Here is a 17063-nt window from a genome sequence, read left to right on the forward strand (position 1 = left end):
AAGGTCCTCTGGGTAATACCCATCAGCCTAGTTTTGGCTGACTGAAGTAGATTCTTCCCAGAGGACCTGAGTGTGTGGGGCGGATTGTATGGGAGAAGGCGATCCCGCAGGTAGCCTGGACCCAAACCATGTAGGGCTTTAAAGGTAATAACCAACACTTTATACTTCACCTGGAAACTAATTGGCAGCGAGTGAAGAGATTTTAAAACTGGTGTATTAATTGGGTATTTCCTGGACAGTTGGATATTTCCTTTTGGATATGTCTTGGCCTATCAGACAGTATTATTGCTTTTTTTATTTATATTGGATTATTTTTGTTTAATGCTCCTAATTGAGGTGTTAATTTTAAACACTGTTCCAATCAAGTAATTATGATGTATGTGTTTTGCAATTAACTTGATTGTTTATATGCTTGATTATGTTTTGCACCATTTAATGGATTGTTATCATTTAATTTCTTGATATGTATACATTATTAACTTATTATCAATTCTTTACTATTTTGTAGACACTAAGATATTGTGAATTAATTGTTTTCTTGCTGATTTTTGTACTATTTTTGATATAAATTTCTTTGAACATTATATGTGTGCGTATATGTGTAAAACTACATATAAATAGAATTAACATTGGCAACTAATGTTGCATGAAATATCGTCTAATTTTGCTATTCCCTTTGAAATTAGGAGCAAATCAGAACACGAAAGTAATACTTACCTTGTTCAATGTAACTTGGTGTACTTTTGTTCTCTCCATGCTAATTGTTATTGGCTATGGCAAACCACATGATTTTTTATCATGAGTATTTGTGAGATAATCAAGGTAGAATCAAGATGTCATTTACAAAAATCACATGATTTGTCACAGCCAATAATCCCACATGATTCTCCCTGGAGGTGTGCACCCTCTTCCCCTACTTCAGTTGTCTGACTGCAGGCCTGTTCAGATGATACTTTAAGCCATGGTTAGGCCGTTAACTCTTTTGCAGCATATGGTTAGTGAGTGTGTTTTTAACCCATGGTTATGTAGCCACCATAGTTAGGAATAGTTCACACAACACTCTAAGCCATAATGTTTAGCTCAAAATGTTTAACCACTCTGGCTTAGCGTGTCATCTGATAAGGGTCAGTGTAGTTGTCTGTCTTCATCAGGAAGGCCCTGGGAGTGGGTTTGTTTCCTCCCAAATCTTTGGGATTACAGATCCCACCAGCCCCAGCCAGTACAGCCAATGGTAAGGGATTATGGGAGTTGTAGTTCAAAACATTTGGATGGTTGCCTCTTCCTGCTGTATAGACATGGATGGCACCACCAGCTTCCACTCCTGAAAGTTGTTCAACATGCCCAGATTTTGGAACTTAGATCCTGCCAAAGCTTGTGGATTTCCTAAGGAATCAGGGAGGATTCTGAAACGGCCACTCCATGTTCCAAAAGGGTCCAGAACACTATTGATTCTTGCACATGGGTTAATGACACATCACAAAAACAAGAGGGAATAATTTTCACTTTTTTAAAATTAATTAAAATATTGATATACTGCCCTTCATTATCAAATCACAGGGCAGTGTACAAAATGCATTGGAACAACAATTCCAATTGTTTCAGGCCCGGCTTTGGCACGGAAACAGCCTTGGTCGCCCTGTATGATGACCTATGTCGGGAGAAGGACAGGGGGAGTGTGACTTTGTTGATTCTCCTTGATCTCTCAGCGGCTTTCGATACCATCGACCATGGTATCCTTCTGGAACGTCTGGCTGAGTTGGGAGTGGGGGGCACTGCATTGCAGTGGTTCCACTCCTACTTAGCAGGACGGCTCCAGAAGGTGGTGCTTGGGGGACATTGCTCGGCCCCGTGGACTCTTCAGTATGGAGTTCCGCAGGGATCGGTCTTGTCCCCCATGCTGTTTAACATGTACATGAAACCGTTGGGTGCGGTCATCCGGAGTTTTGGAGTGCGCTGTCATCAGTACGCTGACGACACGCAGCTCTACTGCTCCTTTTCATCCTCATCAGGTGTGGCTGTGGATGTGCTGAACCGGTGCTTGGCTGCGACAATGGACTGGATGAGGGCTAATAAACTGAAGCTCAATCCAGACAAGACTGAGATGCTGCTGGTGGGTGGTTCCTCTGATCGGATGGGGGGTGTTCAACCGGTTCTGGATGGGGTTGCACTCCCCCTGAAGGAGCAGGTTCATAGCTTGGGGGTTCTCCTAGAACCATCTTTGTCACTTGAGGCTCAGGTGGCCTCGGTGGCACGGAGTGCTTTCTACCAACTTCGGTTGGTGGCCCAGCTACGCCCCTATCTGGACAGGGATAACCTAGCTTCAGTTGTCCATACTCTGGTAACTTCCAAATTAGATTACTGCAATGCCCTCTACATGGGGCTGCCTTTGAAGATGGTCCGGAAGCTGCAGCTTGTGCAAAATGCGGCGGCCAGATTGATAGCTGGAACAGGGAGGTTTGAGCATGTAACACCGATTCTGGCCTGCTTGCATTGGCTGCCTATATGTTTCCGAGCCCAATTCAAGGTGCTGGTCTTAACCTATAAAGCCCTACATGGCTTGGGACCACAATACCTGATGGAACGCCTCTCCCGACATGAACCTACCCATACACTGCGCTCAACATCTAAGGTCCTCCTCCGAGTGCCTACTCCAAGGGAAGCTCGGAGGATGGCAACAAGGGAGAGGGCCTTTTCAGTGGTGGCCCCCCGACTGTGGAATGATCTCCCCGATGAGGCTCGCCTGGCGCCAACATTGTTATCTTTTCGGCGCCAGGTCAAGACTTTTCTCTTCTCCCAGGCATTTTTAACAGCATTTTAACAGCATTTAACAACGTTAAGTTTGTTTTTAATGGACCCCACAATTGTTGTTTTTAAATGGATACTGTTGTTTTTATACTGTTTTTTATGTGTGTGTGTGTGTGTGTGTGTGTGTGTTTTTAAATTGTATACTTTTAATGTTTACTATTTTTAAATGTTGTAAACCGCCCAGAGAGCTTCGGCTGTGGGGCGGTATATAAATGTAATTAAATAAATAAATAAATAAATAAATAAATAAATTAAAACAAAATAAAATACAAAGATACTAACAGCAAAAAAAAAAAAAAAAATCTACCAAACTCGGTATTAAAATTAGCAAATACCTGAGTATGCAGTAGCAGTTAAGTTTCAACTGGTACCAAAACATGGTTAGGCTTGGCACCTGCTGTGTTGCAGGTGGAGAGATTTCCAAAGCAGGGTGCCACAACAAAAAAGGCCCTTTCCCTGGTTGCTGCCAGATGACTGGACAACCAGGGGGCTCTGATTTCTTGAAGAGCCTAATTTTATTTGAGGCTGGCATGTTTGGGAAATCTTCCTTCCTTCCTTCCTTCCTTCCTTCCGGGACTGATACATTTTGACACCACAAGACCTGAATATTGGCTTTCTGACTCTGAGTTTCCTTAAGTCAAAATCAATTTTGCCAGTGCTAGGTAGATAGGGCTTCTGGCATAAAGGGGGCAAAGCAACACCCCTATCTGCATGTGAAGAGAGTTATGGTTTCCAATTCCATACTGGAAATTAAGGCTGTTTCTCTCTTATCTCTAAGGTAACACAGGCTTCTTCAGGTAGAGATCTATATTTTTAAAATAGCAAATTATGAAAATGTGTGTCACTTTATCAGAGCCTCTGGCAGAATACAGCTATGTATGAAAACAAAGGCTACTTGGAAACCAGAAGGCAATATGAGGATACTTTTACATTAAAATGATGGTGGCTGCTGCTGTTGTTGTTATTATTATTGTTGTTGTTATTATTATTATTATTATTGTTATTATTATTATTATTATTATTATTTATTGCTCATGGCGGTTTTTCTAGATGGACATGACAGGCATTGCCAAGTCATGCTGTCTTTTACAGATTCAAGAATTTCCTGACAATTGAGCATATTTTAGTTATGACTGCATTCTTGATGTTGGTGTGGATGTATTTTGGTAGGCTCAGTTTCTGAACATTATTATTATTATTATTATTATTATTATTATTATTATTATTAAAAGCTCCTTAAAGAAGGGATGCCGCTGTGTGGAAATTGACTGCTGGGACGGGCCAAATGAGGAACCTGTGGTCTACCATGGACACACCTTGACGAGCAAAATTACCTTCCAGAACGTCATCAATGTGATTTACAAGCATGCCTTTGAGGTAGGTGCACACAGCTGCCAAAAGCGGTGGAGGGTGTTAGGTAGTGATGCCAACACATTTAGTAATTCGTCGGCTCAGTGTTCAAAACTTGTTCATAATGCTCACCTTTGCAATAAGCCTGGATTGATAGATTATGAATTCGCTATAAAGTTCAGAATGGATTGTGAGCTTCAGAGCATGCACAGCAAAGCCGTACACAGACCCTCCCCCACAATTTTCACTTGTTCACACGGAATTATTATTATTATTATTATTATTATTATTTACATTTATATACCGCCCCATAGCCGAAGCTCTCTGGACGGTTTACAAAAGTTTAAAACAGTAAACATTGAAAGTATGCACAATTTAAAACCATCAAAAACATAAAAACAACAGTATAAAAACAACAGTATCCATTTAAAAACAACAGTTCTGGGGTCCGTCAAAAACAAACTTAGCGTTGTTAAATGCTGTTAAATGCCTGGGAGAAGAGAAAAGTCTTGATTTGGTGCCTGAAAGATAACAATGTTGGCACCAGGCGAGCCTCATCTGGGAGATCATTCCACAGTCGGGGGGCCACCACCGAAAAGGCCCTCTCCCTTGTTGCTATCCTCCGAGCTTCCCTCGAGGAGTAGGCACTCGGAGGAGGACCTTAGATGTTGAGTGTAGTGTACGGGTAGGTTCATGTCAGGAGAGGCGTTCCATCAGGTATTGTGGTCCCAAGCCATGTAGGGCTTTATAGGTTAAAACCAGCACCTTGAATTGGGCTTGGAAACATATAGGCAGCCAATGCAAGCGGGCCAGAATCAGTGTTATATGTTCAAACCTCCTCGTTCCAGTTATCAATCTGGCCACTGCATTTTGCACAAGCTGCAGCTTCCTAACCGTCTTCAAAGGCTGCCCCATGTAGAGGGCATTGCAGTAATCTAATTTGGAGGTTGCCAGAGTATAAACAACTGAAGCCAGGTTATCCCTGTCCAGATAGGGGCGTAGCTGGGCTACCCTAGAGTTGGTAGAAGGCACTCCATGCCAACGAGGCCACCTGAGCCTCAAGTGACAGAGAATGAGGTGTAACAAAAAGGGAAGAGGTTTTAAACCTCTTATTGTATTTGAAATCTCAGTATTGCTGCTTGGTTTTATTCTGGTTGTATTTTTATACTGTAGTTTTTAGGCTTTTATATTTTATGTTGTTTTTATGTTGTGCTTTGTGGTTTTAAATTTTGTGAACCGCCCAGAGAGCTTCAGCTATTGGGCGGTATAGAAAAGTAATCTATCAATAAAGAAATAATAGCCAATTTGGGTGAGCTGTTCTTTCACCTCACGGCAGATCTGGAAACATATATCGGTTATGTCCGCTCTTGTGCAATATGATCAGATACTGCAGCTTTCCTCACACTTGGCATTCTCTGGATGGAGGATTCTGGAGTTGTAGCCCAACACATTTTCAAGCTGCCAATTTCGGAAGGCTGAGATACTGGCTTGCCATCAGATATGGCTTTCTCCTGCTATGGTTTTAGCATAGGGTTATGTTTTAATTGTGTGGAGTATGTATGTGTGCAATGGAATGAGTCATCTTTATGTTATTTATTTCCAGACTTCAGATTATCCCATTGTTCTATCTCTGGAGAACCACTGTGGCCCCAAACAGCAGGAGAAGATGGCGGCACATCTGCTAGACATTCTCAGGGATACCCTTTGCGTTTCGACACTAGATGGTACTATGCCATCAGAACTACCTTCCCCAGAGGTAAACACAATTTCCTCCCCTACCCAGTTCTTATTGTGAAAAATAATGTGTTATTTTTCCCCACCCCCACTACAAATCTCTGCAAACATTGTGTACACTCCCTCAGAGATCTATGCCTACATCTATGATGGAAAATGGTCCTTTGGAGTTTGGAATATCTAAGATGGGGGAAGGGGTGGAATATGGTGCTTCTTCTATCTCCGTTCTCTCATAAACAGGTTGCCACCATTGTCTTTAGCCGTACAGTATTTTCTTTACCTCAGTGTGTAGTGCTCTTTATTGCCCAATTGGTAGCCTGAGAGAGTCATCCTTCACTATTTCTATATGTTACAGTGCTCGTACTTCATCTGCTCATTCATGTCTTGTTCCAACCTATCCTGTCCTTCTCCATCCCTTCCTCCCACTATAGTTCATCCCTTTCATCATGGAACCTATAAAATAGAGGTGGGGAACCTCAGGCCTGGGGTCCCAATCCGCTCCTTCCCCACCGTGAGTTCCTTAGAAGGCCAAAACCTCCCCCTTCCAACCACCAATCGTTTCCTGACTTTTCTGCTGTTTCTCCCCCCCATTCTAACAGGTTGAAATGCTTCTCTTAAAGCTTAGGTATTGGCTAGGGTGACCATATGCTAAAGATATAGGACAGGGCTCCTATATCTTTAGCAGTTGTATTGAAAGGGGAATTTCAGCGGGTGTCATTTGTATGCATGCAGCACCTGGTGAAATGCCCTCTTCATCACCACAGTTAAAGCTGCAGGAGCTATACTAGAGTGACCTGATACAAAAGAAGGCAGGGCTCCTGCAGCTTTAACTGTGGTGATGAAGAGGGAATTTCAACTGGTGCTGCATGCATACAAATGGCACCTGCTGAAATTTGTCTTTCAGTACAGTTGTTAAGGATATACGAGCGCTGTCCTCCTTTCCATATGGTCACACTAGTACTGGCGGCAAGAGCTTTAAGCTAAAAATAGGCTGGTGGGTTTTTTTTTGGTATTGTGCCCCTGTACTGAAATGGGACTTTCAGCAGCTGTCATCTGTATCATGCAGCACCTGACGAAATTCCCTCTTCATTACAACCGTTAAAGCTGCAGGAGCCCTGCCCTCTTTCATAGAGTGACCAGAAAGGCCTGTGACTGGCCACAGGCCTTTCTCCCAAGCATCAGTGGTTTGGTGTCAGTTTTCTCCCAAGTCTAAATTACCGGCAGTAAGAGCCTTAAGCTACAATATGCTGGTATTTGGGGTATTTGGTTCCCCTTCTATTGCCTTTGTCCATGCCCCCTTTGGCCACACCCATTCTCTCAAATGGCATTCAGCTGCTGGGCTGGAAGACGCCCTGCATCCCCACTACCGTCCCACTCTGCGGTTTATCGAGCTGAATGTGCCCTCGTGTTTCTTTCCACAGCAACTGAAAGGCAAGATCTTGATCAAGAATAAGAAAATTGGAACACTGGAAGACACTCTTCAACGGAGCGGCCCACGAACCCGGGGTCATTTAGGAGAAGTTGAGGAGGTCACAGGCTCGGAGGAGGATGCTGACGAAGACCCTGCAGCACATTTGATAAAGAAACCCGTCATTCGGAAGCCATCAGCCCCTAAAAAGGACAAGAAGGACAAGGTAAGTGTAGCTCCCGTGCCTAGGCACTGGAGGCTGGTGGCTCTGATTTTGGTGGAGCTATGCATTCATTCTGGGTTTCAGTCAGAACCAGCCAGAAGTCTAAAGGAGCTATCTAGACACTGGACCCTATCTCCCCAAATAGGTTCAGCACCTTGGATAGTTCCTTTAGACTTCTGGCTGGTTCTGACTGGATTCACAGCCCCACTGAAATTGGAGCCACCAGCCTCCACTGCTCGTAGGAACACAGGAATGTAGGAACATAGGCGTCAGACTGTTGGTCCATCTGTCCCATTATTGTCAACACGGACTGGCAGCGGCTCCCCAGGGTTTCTGGAAGGACGTTTTCCTGTCCTGCTTGGAGATGATGAGAATTGAACCTGGGACCTTCTGCATGCAAAGTTAGAAAGAGGCTAGGTGTCCTCTCAGCAATTAGCACACCAGCTTGTTTTGACAACCTAATGGTTTGCGTGACCAGGTCACACAACTAGTGGCAGCCTGAGTGGTGGCTTGCTTAGTGAAACTGTCAACACTGTGGCCATAGCTAGACCTAAGGTTTATCCCAGGATTGTCCTGGGGTCAAACCTGTTCATCTAAGTGCCACACAGGGCATCCAGCGCTCAGGCAGGGATGAACCCAGGACAATCCTGGGGTAAACCTTAGGTCTAGCTACGGCCTGTGTGGTGCTGAAGAAGGGAAGGGACTTTGCACCCGTACCAGGAGAAGCAGGAGAACCATGGGGTGGCCACTGCTGATGCCAGCAGCCCACATAAGGGGCAGCAGAATAGCCTGTATTGGGTCTTTGGGCCAAAGTCCAGGGCTCCACAGCCCAACCCCTTCAAATGACCACCCAGAGAGCAGCAGTGATGGGGACATCAGGATAGCAGAAGCAAACTCCATGCTCTTCCTGGAGGCCTGATGGTACTCTCATTCCAATGAGTTTAAAATGCAAATGTGTGCATGCTCAGAATTGTTGTTGTTTCAGCAGGTAAACTTTCTAACATATAAGGGATGTAGAGGCAGTTGTAAAGCATGAAGTGGCAGCTGGGGTTGGCTGGGAAGAGCAATATGTGTTTCACAACCAGCGTGGCCACTTGTGAAGCATCAAAAACGAAGATGAAAGAGGACGCCAAGTTGCATAAAATTTGCATGTGCTAATTTATTTATTTATTTATTACATTTATATCCCACCTTATTCCCGCCAAGGAAGCCGAGGTGGCATACATAATCCTCCTCTTCTGTTCCATTTTTATCCTCACAACAACAACCCTGTGAGGAAGGTTGGGCTGAGAGTCTGTGACTGGCCCAAAGTCACCCAGTGGGTTTCCGTGGCCGAGTGGGGACTAGAAAACCAGATCTCCTGTTAGCCACACAGGTCAATATCAAAGCTACCCCTCACCCCACTCGGCATCTTCCAAATATGGAGGTATTCAATTCAGACACACACAGAGCAGGATAATTCTGGAGACTTTAGAAGCTCCAATTGGGCACGTCTCTGCTCTGATACTAATTGATGGGTTTGGAAGCAGAAAATCTCTGCTCTGGAAGATCGAATGCTCCACAAATGTCCATAGTTACCAGATAATTCTGGGCTGGAGTGCACACCTCTACCAATGATTAATTAACAATGATTTAAATCCTGTAATGTGTGTGTTTCTCTATACACACACATATACACATACTTCAGCCCCCACTGTGTTTAGCAGGTAAACCTGTGTTTACGTGTAAGGCTCATTAGCTAGTCATCAATGCCCATTGATCATTAGCTGATGATTAGTGTCCATTGAACAAGGATCTGAAGCTATTCACTGAGGCAAAAGGCTGGGGAGAAAGTCACCCTGACTTTCTCATGACACTTCTTTAACCTTTGTCCGCAGCATAAGGTGAAAGTGGCTATGTTGCTGTCCGAACTTGTGATTTTCACTGCTTCCCGGAAGTTTGTCAGCTTTGAAGATTCAAGGGAGAAACAGAAATTTTATCAAAATAATTCCATCGGGGAAGTGAAAGGCCAGAAGCTCATAAGCAAGAAAGGTAATTTGGAAGAATTATTATCTTAAATCAACATTTGCTGTGATATTTTTGAAAAATACAATCTGTAAACCCATCTCCTTCATTGTCCCAGTTCAGTTGTTTTTTCCAGGGTAGGAAGCTTCACGTGCATACATGGAGCTCCCCTTTTCACAATGGCTCCATTTACTTCCATGGAGGAATCACACTGCCCTGTGCTTCTTTCATTGGAACTATGGAACTATTCTGGCCAGAGATCCTTGCATGCATCTGAGAATGCCAAATCATTTGGATCAGGGATTGCAGGCATGGTCCAGATAAAATTAGCACTTTATATCCCATTGATTTCAGTGGTAGAGAGTTCAATATGTGCTTAATGTTCCCATTGAAACCAATGGGATAAAGAAACTCTTAACTTTGGCTTCAACATGCTCTTCTCCTTCTCCTTCTCCTCCTCCTCCTCCTCCTCCTCCTCCTCCTCCTCCTCCTCCTCCTCCTTCTTCTTCTTCTTCTTCTTCTTCTAAAAAGCAACAACAGTTTCTCTCTGAAACCATGTGGGCTTTTTCATTGTTTTTTCATTCAAAGCTGGGATTTCTTCTAGTACACTCTACACTTGATATTCTGTTATGCATAGCTTGTTCATGGCTATGTCAATTTCTAGGGCTCCTGGCTATATGTGATTATTTTTTTTTTAAGTGTAGCTTTTGAATATGAACACACGTACGCAAGAGATGTAAGGAAACATCCTGGAAAACAACACCACCACTCAGGCCTGAATATTGTATGGTGAATTCGTCACAAATGCACATAACATTTTCACACCTTTTAAATATTAACAACTTGTTTTTGTTTGTTTGTTTTAAAAAAAGTAACATCGTGTGCACCACTTCCTTTGTGTCTCTCGGTAATACAATTTTTAACATTTCTCTTTGCAGCTCCTGACTTTGTCTCACACACAATCCGCTTCATTACAAGAATTTACCCCAAAGGAACTAGGGCAGATTCTTCAAATTATGATCCACAAGAATTCTGGAATGTTGGGTGCCAAATGGGTAGGCCTCTTTAATATAATATTGTATCCCATATTTGGGTTTTTGTTGTTTATTCGTTCAGTCGCTTCCGACTCTTCGTGACTTCATGGAGCAGCCCACGCCAGAGCTTTCTGTCGGCTGTCGCCACCCCTAGCTCCCCCAAGGTCAAGTTTGTCTCCTCCAGAATATCATCCATCCATCTTGCCCTTGGTCGGCCCCTCTTCCTTTTACCTTCCACTTTCCCTAGCATCAGCCTGGTATAGCACAGTATTTTTAGGTTGGGGCTGGCCCTACAATTAGGCAGATGTGGCGGTTGCCTCAGGCAGAAGATGCTGGAAGAGGGCAGCAAAGTGTTGGAGAAGAGAACTGTGTGTCACATGACCCACCCACCCCAAGCTAACCTCCTGCCTACAGGGGCAATGAAGGATGCTCTCTCTTTGTAAGTGTAGAAGAAAGATTCATCTGCCACTCCAGTCAGCTTCTGTACCTGGAATGGGATCGAGGTGCCATTTTGTTCTTTGCCTCAGACAACAAAATGTCATGGGCCCACACTATTTTAGATATAAGGTTTAGATCTGATAAAATTTTAAAGGGGGCTGAGAGATTAAAATGGACAGGGACTGAAATGGATTGGCATACAGTGCTTCCAACAATATCTCTCAGGACCAACTTGCAGATGTTCTGGGAGTGCAGAAACAAAAGGGAAAGAATCAGGGCTATCCCAAGATGCATTGCTGCTTGAGGAAGAACAGAAAATGGTGTCACCCCCACCAAGTTAAGCTGCATAGTATCCCCTTTCCTTGTGTGTCTTGCCTTTCCAATTTGTACACCTGACGGCAGGGCGTCTCCCTCTGTCTCCTCTCTCTTTTGGATGTGAGCCTCTTTGGGAGACAATAATTGTATGAAAAGTGGGATAAAATTGTAGGAAGGAAGGAAGGAAGGAAGGAAGGAAGGGGGTCAGAGAGCTAAGGAGGACAGTATTATTTATTTATTTCATTTATATATCGCCCCATAGCCGAAGCTCTCTGGGTCGTTTACAAAAGTAATGGGCAAGGAAAGGTGAGACATCTAATTTTGAGTATGGAGACATCATTGTGGCAAAATAGGCAACTGTTATTTTATTAAAGCTGAGGTTATATTTATTACTGGGGTCAGCCCTATTGAAGAAGGAACCTTATGGTAATCAAGTTTCATTCCTGGGCTGTGATTGGCCTGGTGAGTTTCTGAGGGGATTGATATTTGAAGTAGGGAGAGAGGCAGTTATGACCATTGGGGGTTCAAGGAACAGGGGAATTGAGTGGGCAGCTGAGGGACAAAGGAGTTCAATATCTTTGTGCTGGTTTTATTATTTTACTTGGCTTTGGGAGAACATGAACTGTTCTTAATGCTTGGTAGCGTTAAGAAAATAACAGTTATCCAGTGTGTCTAAACTGAGGTTGATCCCCACATGGACTGGAGCTGGCAATTTATACATCAGTGACATACTTACCCTGGTATACTTGAGGTACATGACAACAGAAGAAAAATGCCTCAAGTGGTGGCAGCGGGCTGGTAATACCAGTTAGGCCAATTTAATCAGTGAACAAGGACATCACATACATTCATCCAGTTCAGATGTAATGGGAATCCATGGTTTCCAGCTAGGTGGGTAGGTGCTGTGAGCATTGGACTCATATGCCCACCTACCCTCCTCTCCTCCTTTGGTCCACCAGAGGAAGAGATGGGAAGCATCTGCTTTTAGTTTTAAACTAACCACAGTTCCCTATGGCATCTGAACTCAGGAAACTAATGGTTTGTTTAAACTATGATTTCAGAAGAAGCCAAGTTAGGAAACACACACTTTGATACTAGTTTGTTCTTTCTAAGTGTAGTTGGAACAAACCATAGTTCCCTGAGTTTGTATGTCACAGGGCAAGTATGGATTGTTTAAAATCAGAAGCAAAAGCTTTCAGAAATGCATTTTGCCTCCTCTGTATCCCCTCCCTCAGCCCTATATGGTGCACACCACACTGTCTTTTTAGCTTTAAATGGAAAGGATTGTCTCCTCCCAGATGTACCTGTCTGGAGCCTAAGAGTGTCTTCAGAGGCCCTCCTCCAGGACCCACCACTAAATGAAGTGAGTTAGTGGCCATAGCTAGACCAGGCCTATATCCCGGGATTGTCCCGGAATCATCCCTATGCATCCAAATGACACACAGGGGATCCCAGGAGCAGGCCGGGATGATCCCTCCATTTGCCTGGGATAATCCTTAGGTCTAGCTAAGGCCAGTGGCTACTAAGGAGAGGGCCTGTTCAGTAGTGGCACCCTTGGTGTGGAATGCCCTCCCTAGAGAGACTCACCTGGCATCTACGTTGTAGTCTTTTCGGCACCAGGTGAAGATAATCTTATTCTCCTAGGCATTTTAGTCCTTCAGGTCTTGTTTTTTTAAAATCTGTTATAGTACTCCTAATTTTTTTCACTGCTGCTTTTTTTTGTTTTGGTTTTATACTGTAGCGTTAGACATTTAAAAGTGTTATAGTATGTTTTATTGTGCTGTATTTTATTATTTTAATTGTGAACTACCCAGAGATTTCTGGCTTTTGGGTGGTATAGAAAAGTAATGAATGAATAAATATAGATAGATAGATAGATAGATAGATAGATAGATAGATAGATAGAGAAAGATAGATGGTAGATGGAGATAGATAGACAGATAGACAGATAGATAGATAGATAGATAGATAGATAGATAGATAGATATAGATGGTAGCTGGAGATAGATAACTAGATAGATAGTTTTAGAAAGGTATATATAGATAAATATATGTAGATGATAGCTGGAGACAGATAGATGACTTCACTTAGATGTTGCCTTGGTGATAGTGAATGTAGTTTTGGGTAGGAAAAAATATGCAATTTCCCATTCTCAAATTCTTCTGCTCTGCTGGCCTCCCAAACAGATTTCTAGGTCCTCTTTCTGCAACACTCTGCCTAATATTCCCCTCTTATCTTGTCTCTCACATTGCAATGGGAAAGGTAGCCACAAATTCATTCTCTGTAATGACGTAATTTGCTTCCTCCTGCAGCAGCTGGGGTGGGGAAACTAATTATGCCCTGTGCTTTTATTTTTTGGGTCTTCCTTAATGGCATCTGCGTAATGTATAACAAAAGACAAATTGATCTATTTTATGGCATTAACTCCTTGGCATCAAAAGCCTTGGCTGGATGCATTGTTGGCTGCGGACATCCTCCTGGCGTGAAAGGATCATTAATGGAGTGCCACTCAGGATTCATACAGCCTGCACTGCAGAAAATTGGATGCTTTATAAATGTCACTGCAGGAAACAGAACGGAATGGGTGACGGGGTAGAAGGAGTAACTTTATTTCTATGAAATTTTTAAAAAGTTCTGAACCAAAGAGTACTTTCCTTTGGAGATTTAAATATTCTCAGTCACCGAACTTTATTATGGCTTGGTGCCCGACAGATGCTTTAGATTGCAATTCCAAGCATTCCTGACCATTGTCCATGCTGGCTGGGGCTGGTGGGAGTTGAAGTCCAAAACATTTGCAGGGCACCAAATTGGGGAAGGTTGCAATTTGGGGAAATTAGTAAGAGCATCATCAGATGAGTGCTTTATTGCACGCTCATTACGGGTTTTTTCCTTAATGTAGAGCTGCTCATTGTCTTCTGAACTGACTTAACATCCATCAAAAAGAGAGAGCCCTGCCATCAGGCTTACGAACTACAAAGGCCTGATGCAAAAGGAAAAGAAAGGAGGAGCTGGGGAGTGGGGGAAAAGCAACCTTTTGTTCAGTATTATACATCCCTGCTCATTGTATAATACCTTTTGATGTATGCAACTGAGAGTCTGTTCCTCCTCTTCCCCCTTCAGTGGCCTTAAACTTTCAAACACCTGGAGTACAAATGGACCTACTGAATGGAAAATTTTTGGACAATGGTGGCTCTGGCTTTGTTTTAAAACCAGAATTCTTGAGAAGGAAGGACAGCGCCTTTGACCCATTTAGTGTGACTGGGAGGTATAATCCAATTACGCTTACAATAAAGGTAAGATGGTTTTGTTGAGCCTTTCCCTTATCTTTTAGGGAATGATAATGTATAATGGATTGAACTCGCTTCTCATAAGCCGTTGTTACAAGCTGTTGTGATGTTGTGTATCACCCCAAGTTCATTCAGGATTCAACGTTTCAGGTGTCATCTGGCTGTAGATCTCTGGTAGAGCAGGCCCCAGATCCCTGAAGGTTAGGGTGACCGTATGGATAGGAGGACAGGGCTCCTGAATTTTTAACAATTGTGTAGAAAACTGGTATGTGTATGCATGCAGCACCTGGTAAAATTCCCCCTTCATCACAACCGTTAAAGCTGCAGGAGCTATGCTAGAGTAACCAGATACAAAAGAGGGCAGGGCCCTCTTCCCCTTTCCCATACTTGCCCATAGTTTCCCTGTGTGCCATGAGAGTATCAGGGAGTCTTCCTAGGCCCAAGCCGAATTAATTCCAGGCAAGCTTGTCAGGGGTCGCACACAGACTCACTCACACACACAAACACACACTCACATTCAGTCTCACACCACCCCTCCACTGCTACAATCAGGCTTTAAAAGTTTGGGGACTTATGAGTTGCGGGGGTCTTGCATAAATTATGCTAATCCAAGTGTGTTCAAATCCAATACTGAGACACTCACGAAAGATCACAGGCAACACGGTGGGCTCCACACGTTTCTTCTCAAGAATAAAGGTGACCCTTGGTGCTCACGCTGCTAAATCAAAGTCACAATGCGCTGAGGCAGGACAATAGCTTATATACTTCTATGCAGTGGTCAGAAAGAGGAATTGCAGCTGAAATTGCCATGTGCTTTGTGCCTGTAGCCCCTCCCCTATTGGTGATGTGGCTAGAAGGCAGTCCTAAGGACTTGGCTGAGTTTAACTTGTCAGTGTCATTTTGAAACTGACCTATGGTGTTAAAGTGCACTTAAGTGACCCTTACTTGAAGTTAGGTGGCGCTGGAGCTGTGGTGGGTGGCGACATCTGGCCGCCGCCATCAGAGAAATACCTGCTCTCAGATGTCCTTTGCCCTGCATACCTGCACTTAACCTTTCCCCTATATGGTGAGGTGTGGGCAGCTAGCTGGTGAGTGGATTTGATGGGATTAATTCAATCGGTGTCCTCTGGAGCTGATAAGGCTAAGGGGCTTGATGTGTGCCTATCTGCTGCTTGCATGGTGGTGGTGGTAAATAGAGTTCTTTACTGGGGGCATCTGGCCTCCCTGCTTTGTGCACCCCTTTACCTTTTCTAGGTGTATGCGTGTCAGGGGGAAATGGACACTCTAGTTTTTACGTCAAGGTCACAGTCCATAATGTAAAATGCATTAAAATAAACATGAAAACCCAAGTACTCACAGTATGGGCAGCACACTCACTCCAGGAACGCCTGAGTAAAACAAATGGCACCTAAAGCCTGCTCCAGTTGGCATCTCCGAAATACCGGGAGAGGTGGGGGAAGTTCCATAAGGTGGGTACCACCCTGGAGAAGGCCTGCTTCATTAGGAGGGAATCTACACGTCGTACTGAAGGCGCTTGTATGCGCCCCCAGTATGCCCCCAAAATGATGGTGTAGATTCCTGCCTGCCTGCAGCCCAGAAGAGACGGAGGAGGCGGCAGCTGGGGAATCCGGCCGCATCCTTGCCGCCGCCTCCCCGCCGGCCTCCTGCTGCCGGGGTAAGAGCGACCTGGGTCGGAGAGCTCGGCTTCCGCTTCCACCGAGCTCTCCAACCTGGGTGGCTCTTACCCCGGCAGCAGGAGGCCGGTGGGGAGGCGGCGGCAGCGACAAGGACGCGGCCGGTTCCCCAGCCGCCTCCTCCTCCACCTCTTCCTCCGTCTCTTCTTTCGCCGTCTACACCATCGTTTTGACGGCGCACTGGAGGCGCATGCAAGTGCCTTCAGTACTACGTGTAGATTCCCTCCTGCTCTTCTATTGCAGGACAGACTACCATCTGTCTGGTAAAGCTGGCTCAGAAAACTAGTACCATAGCCACATTAAAAGGTGCTACAGCCCGTAACCTAGGATCTTTGTCTAGATAAGACAATATTAACTGGATTAGGGTGAAAGCCAATATGAAGCACGCAAGAGCTAAAGTGGACTTCCCAAAGTTCTCTCCGTCTGCTGACGAGGCAGTCCCATTAACGGCGGTTATTTACACAGATCTCAGTCCATCTAGGTCATTCCTCAGCTACAATTTAGAACATTACCGTGAGTGCGTAAAAAATGGCAAATTGAATTAAACCTTTCAGGGCAGCCTGTGATGTTCATGTACAGAAACGGTCTTGGAAAATTGCCTGTTAGAACAAAAATAAATCAAACAAGTTTGATTTATTATCTGCAATATTTCCTGGTGCTTCCCTATGCTTGCTGTTGAAAATACCTTCAGTGCTATAAATTCCATGGCTAGCTAGCTGCAAATAGTTATCAAAGCCATTTGACAAGTTATTAAATATCAGAGGTGTATA

At 44.1% G+C, this 17063-nt stretch overlaps 1 protein-coding gene across 2 annotated transcripts in view; it reads left to right on the forward strand.

Annotated features, from left to right (window-relative positions):
• Positions 1–17063, forward strand: part of LOC134403880 (1-phosphatidylinositol 4,5-bisphosphate phosphodiesterase zeta-1-like) — a 40702-nt gene that overhangs the window by 12905 nt on the left and 10734 nt on the right. Inside the window, exons 5-10 of one of the 2 annotated variants that reach the window (XM_063134413.1) lie at positions 4038–4182; positions 5759–5911; positions 7311–7529; positions 9398–9551; positions 10463–10579; positions 14433–14605. In XM_063134413.1, the coding sequence (XP_062990483.1) occupies positions 4038–4182; positions 5759–5911; positions 7311–7529; positions 9398–9551; positions 10463–10579; positions 14433–14605 (961 nt within the window). The remainder of the gene's footprint in view (positions 1–4037; positions 4183–5758; positions 5912–7310; positions 7530–9397; positions 9552–10462; positions 10580–14432; positions 14606–17063) is intronic. The other variant, XM_063134414.1, reaches the window with a different exon arrangement.

The sequence above is a fragment of the Elgaria multicarinata genome, chromosome 9, assembly GCF_023053635.1.
Source record: "Elgaria multicarinata webbii isolate HBS135686 ecotype San Diego chromosome 9, rElgMul1.1.pri, whole genome shotgun sequence".
In the NCBI taxonomy this organism is placed as follows: domain Eukaryota; kingdom Metazoa; phylum Chordata; class Lepidosauria; order Squamata; family Anguidae; genus Elgaria; species Elgaria multicarinata.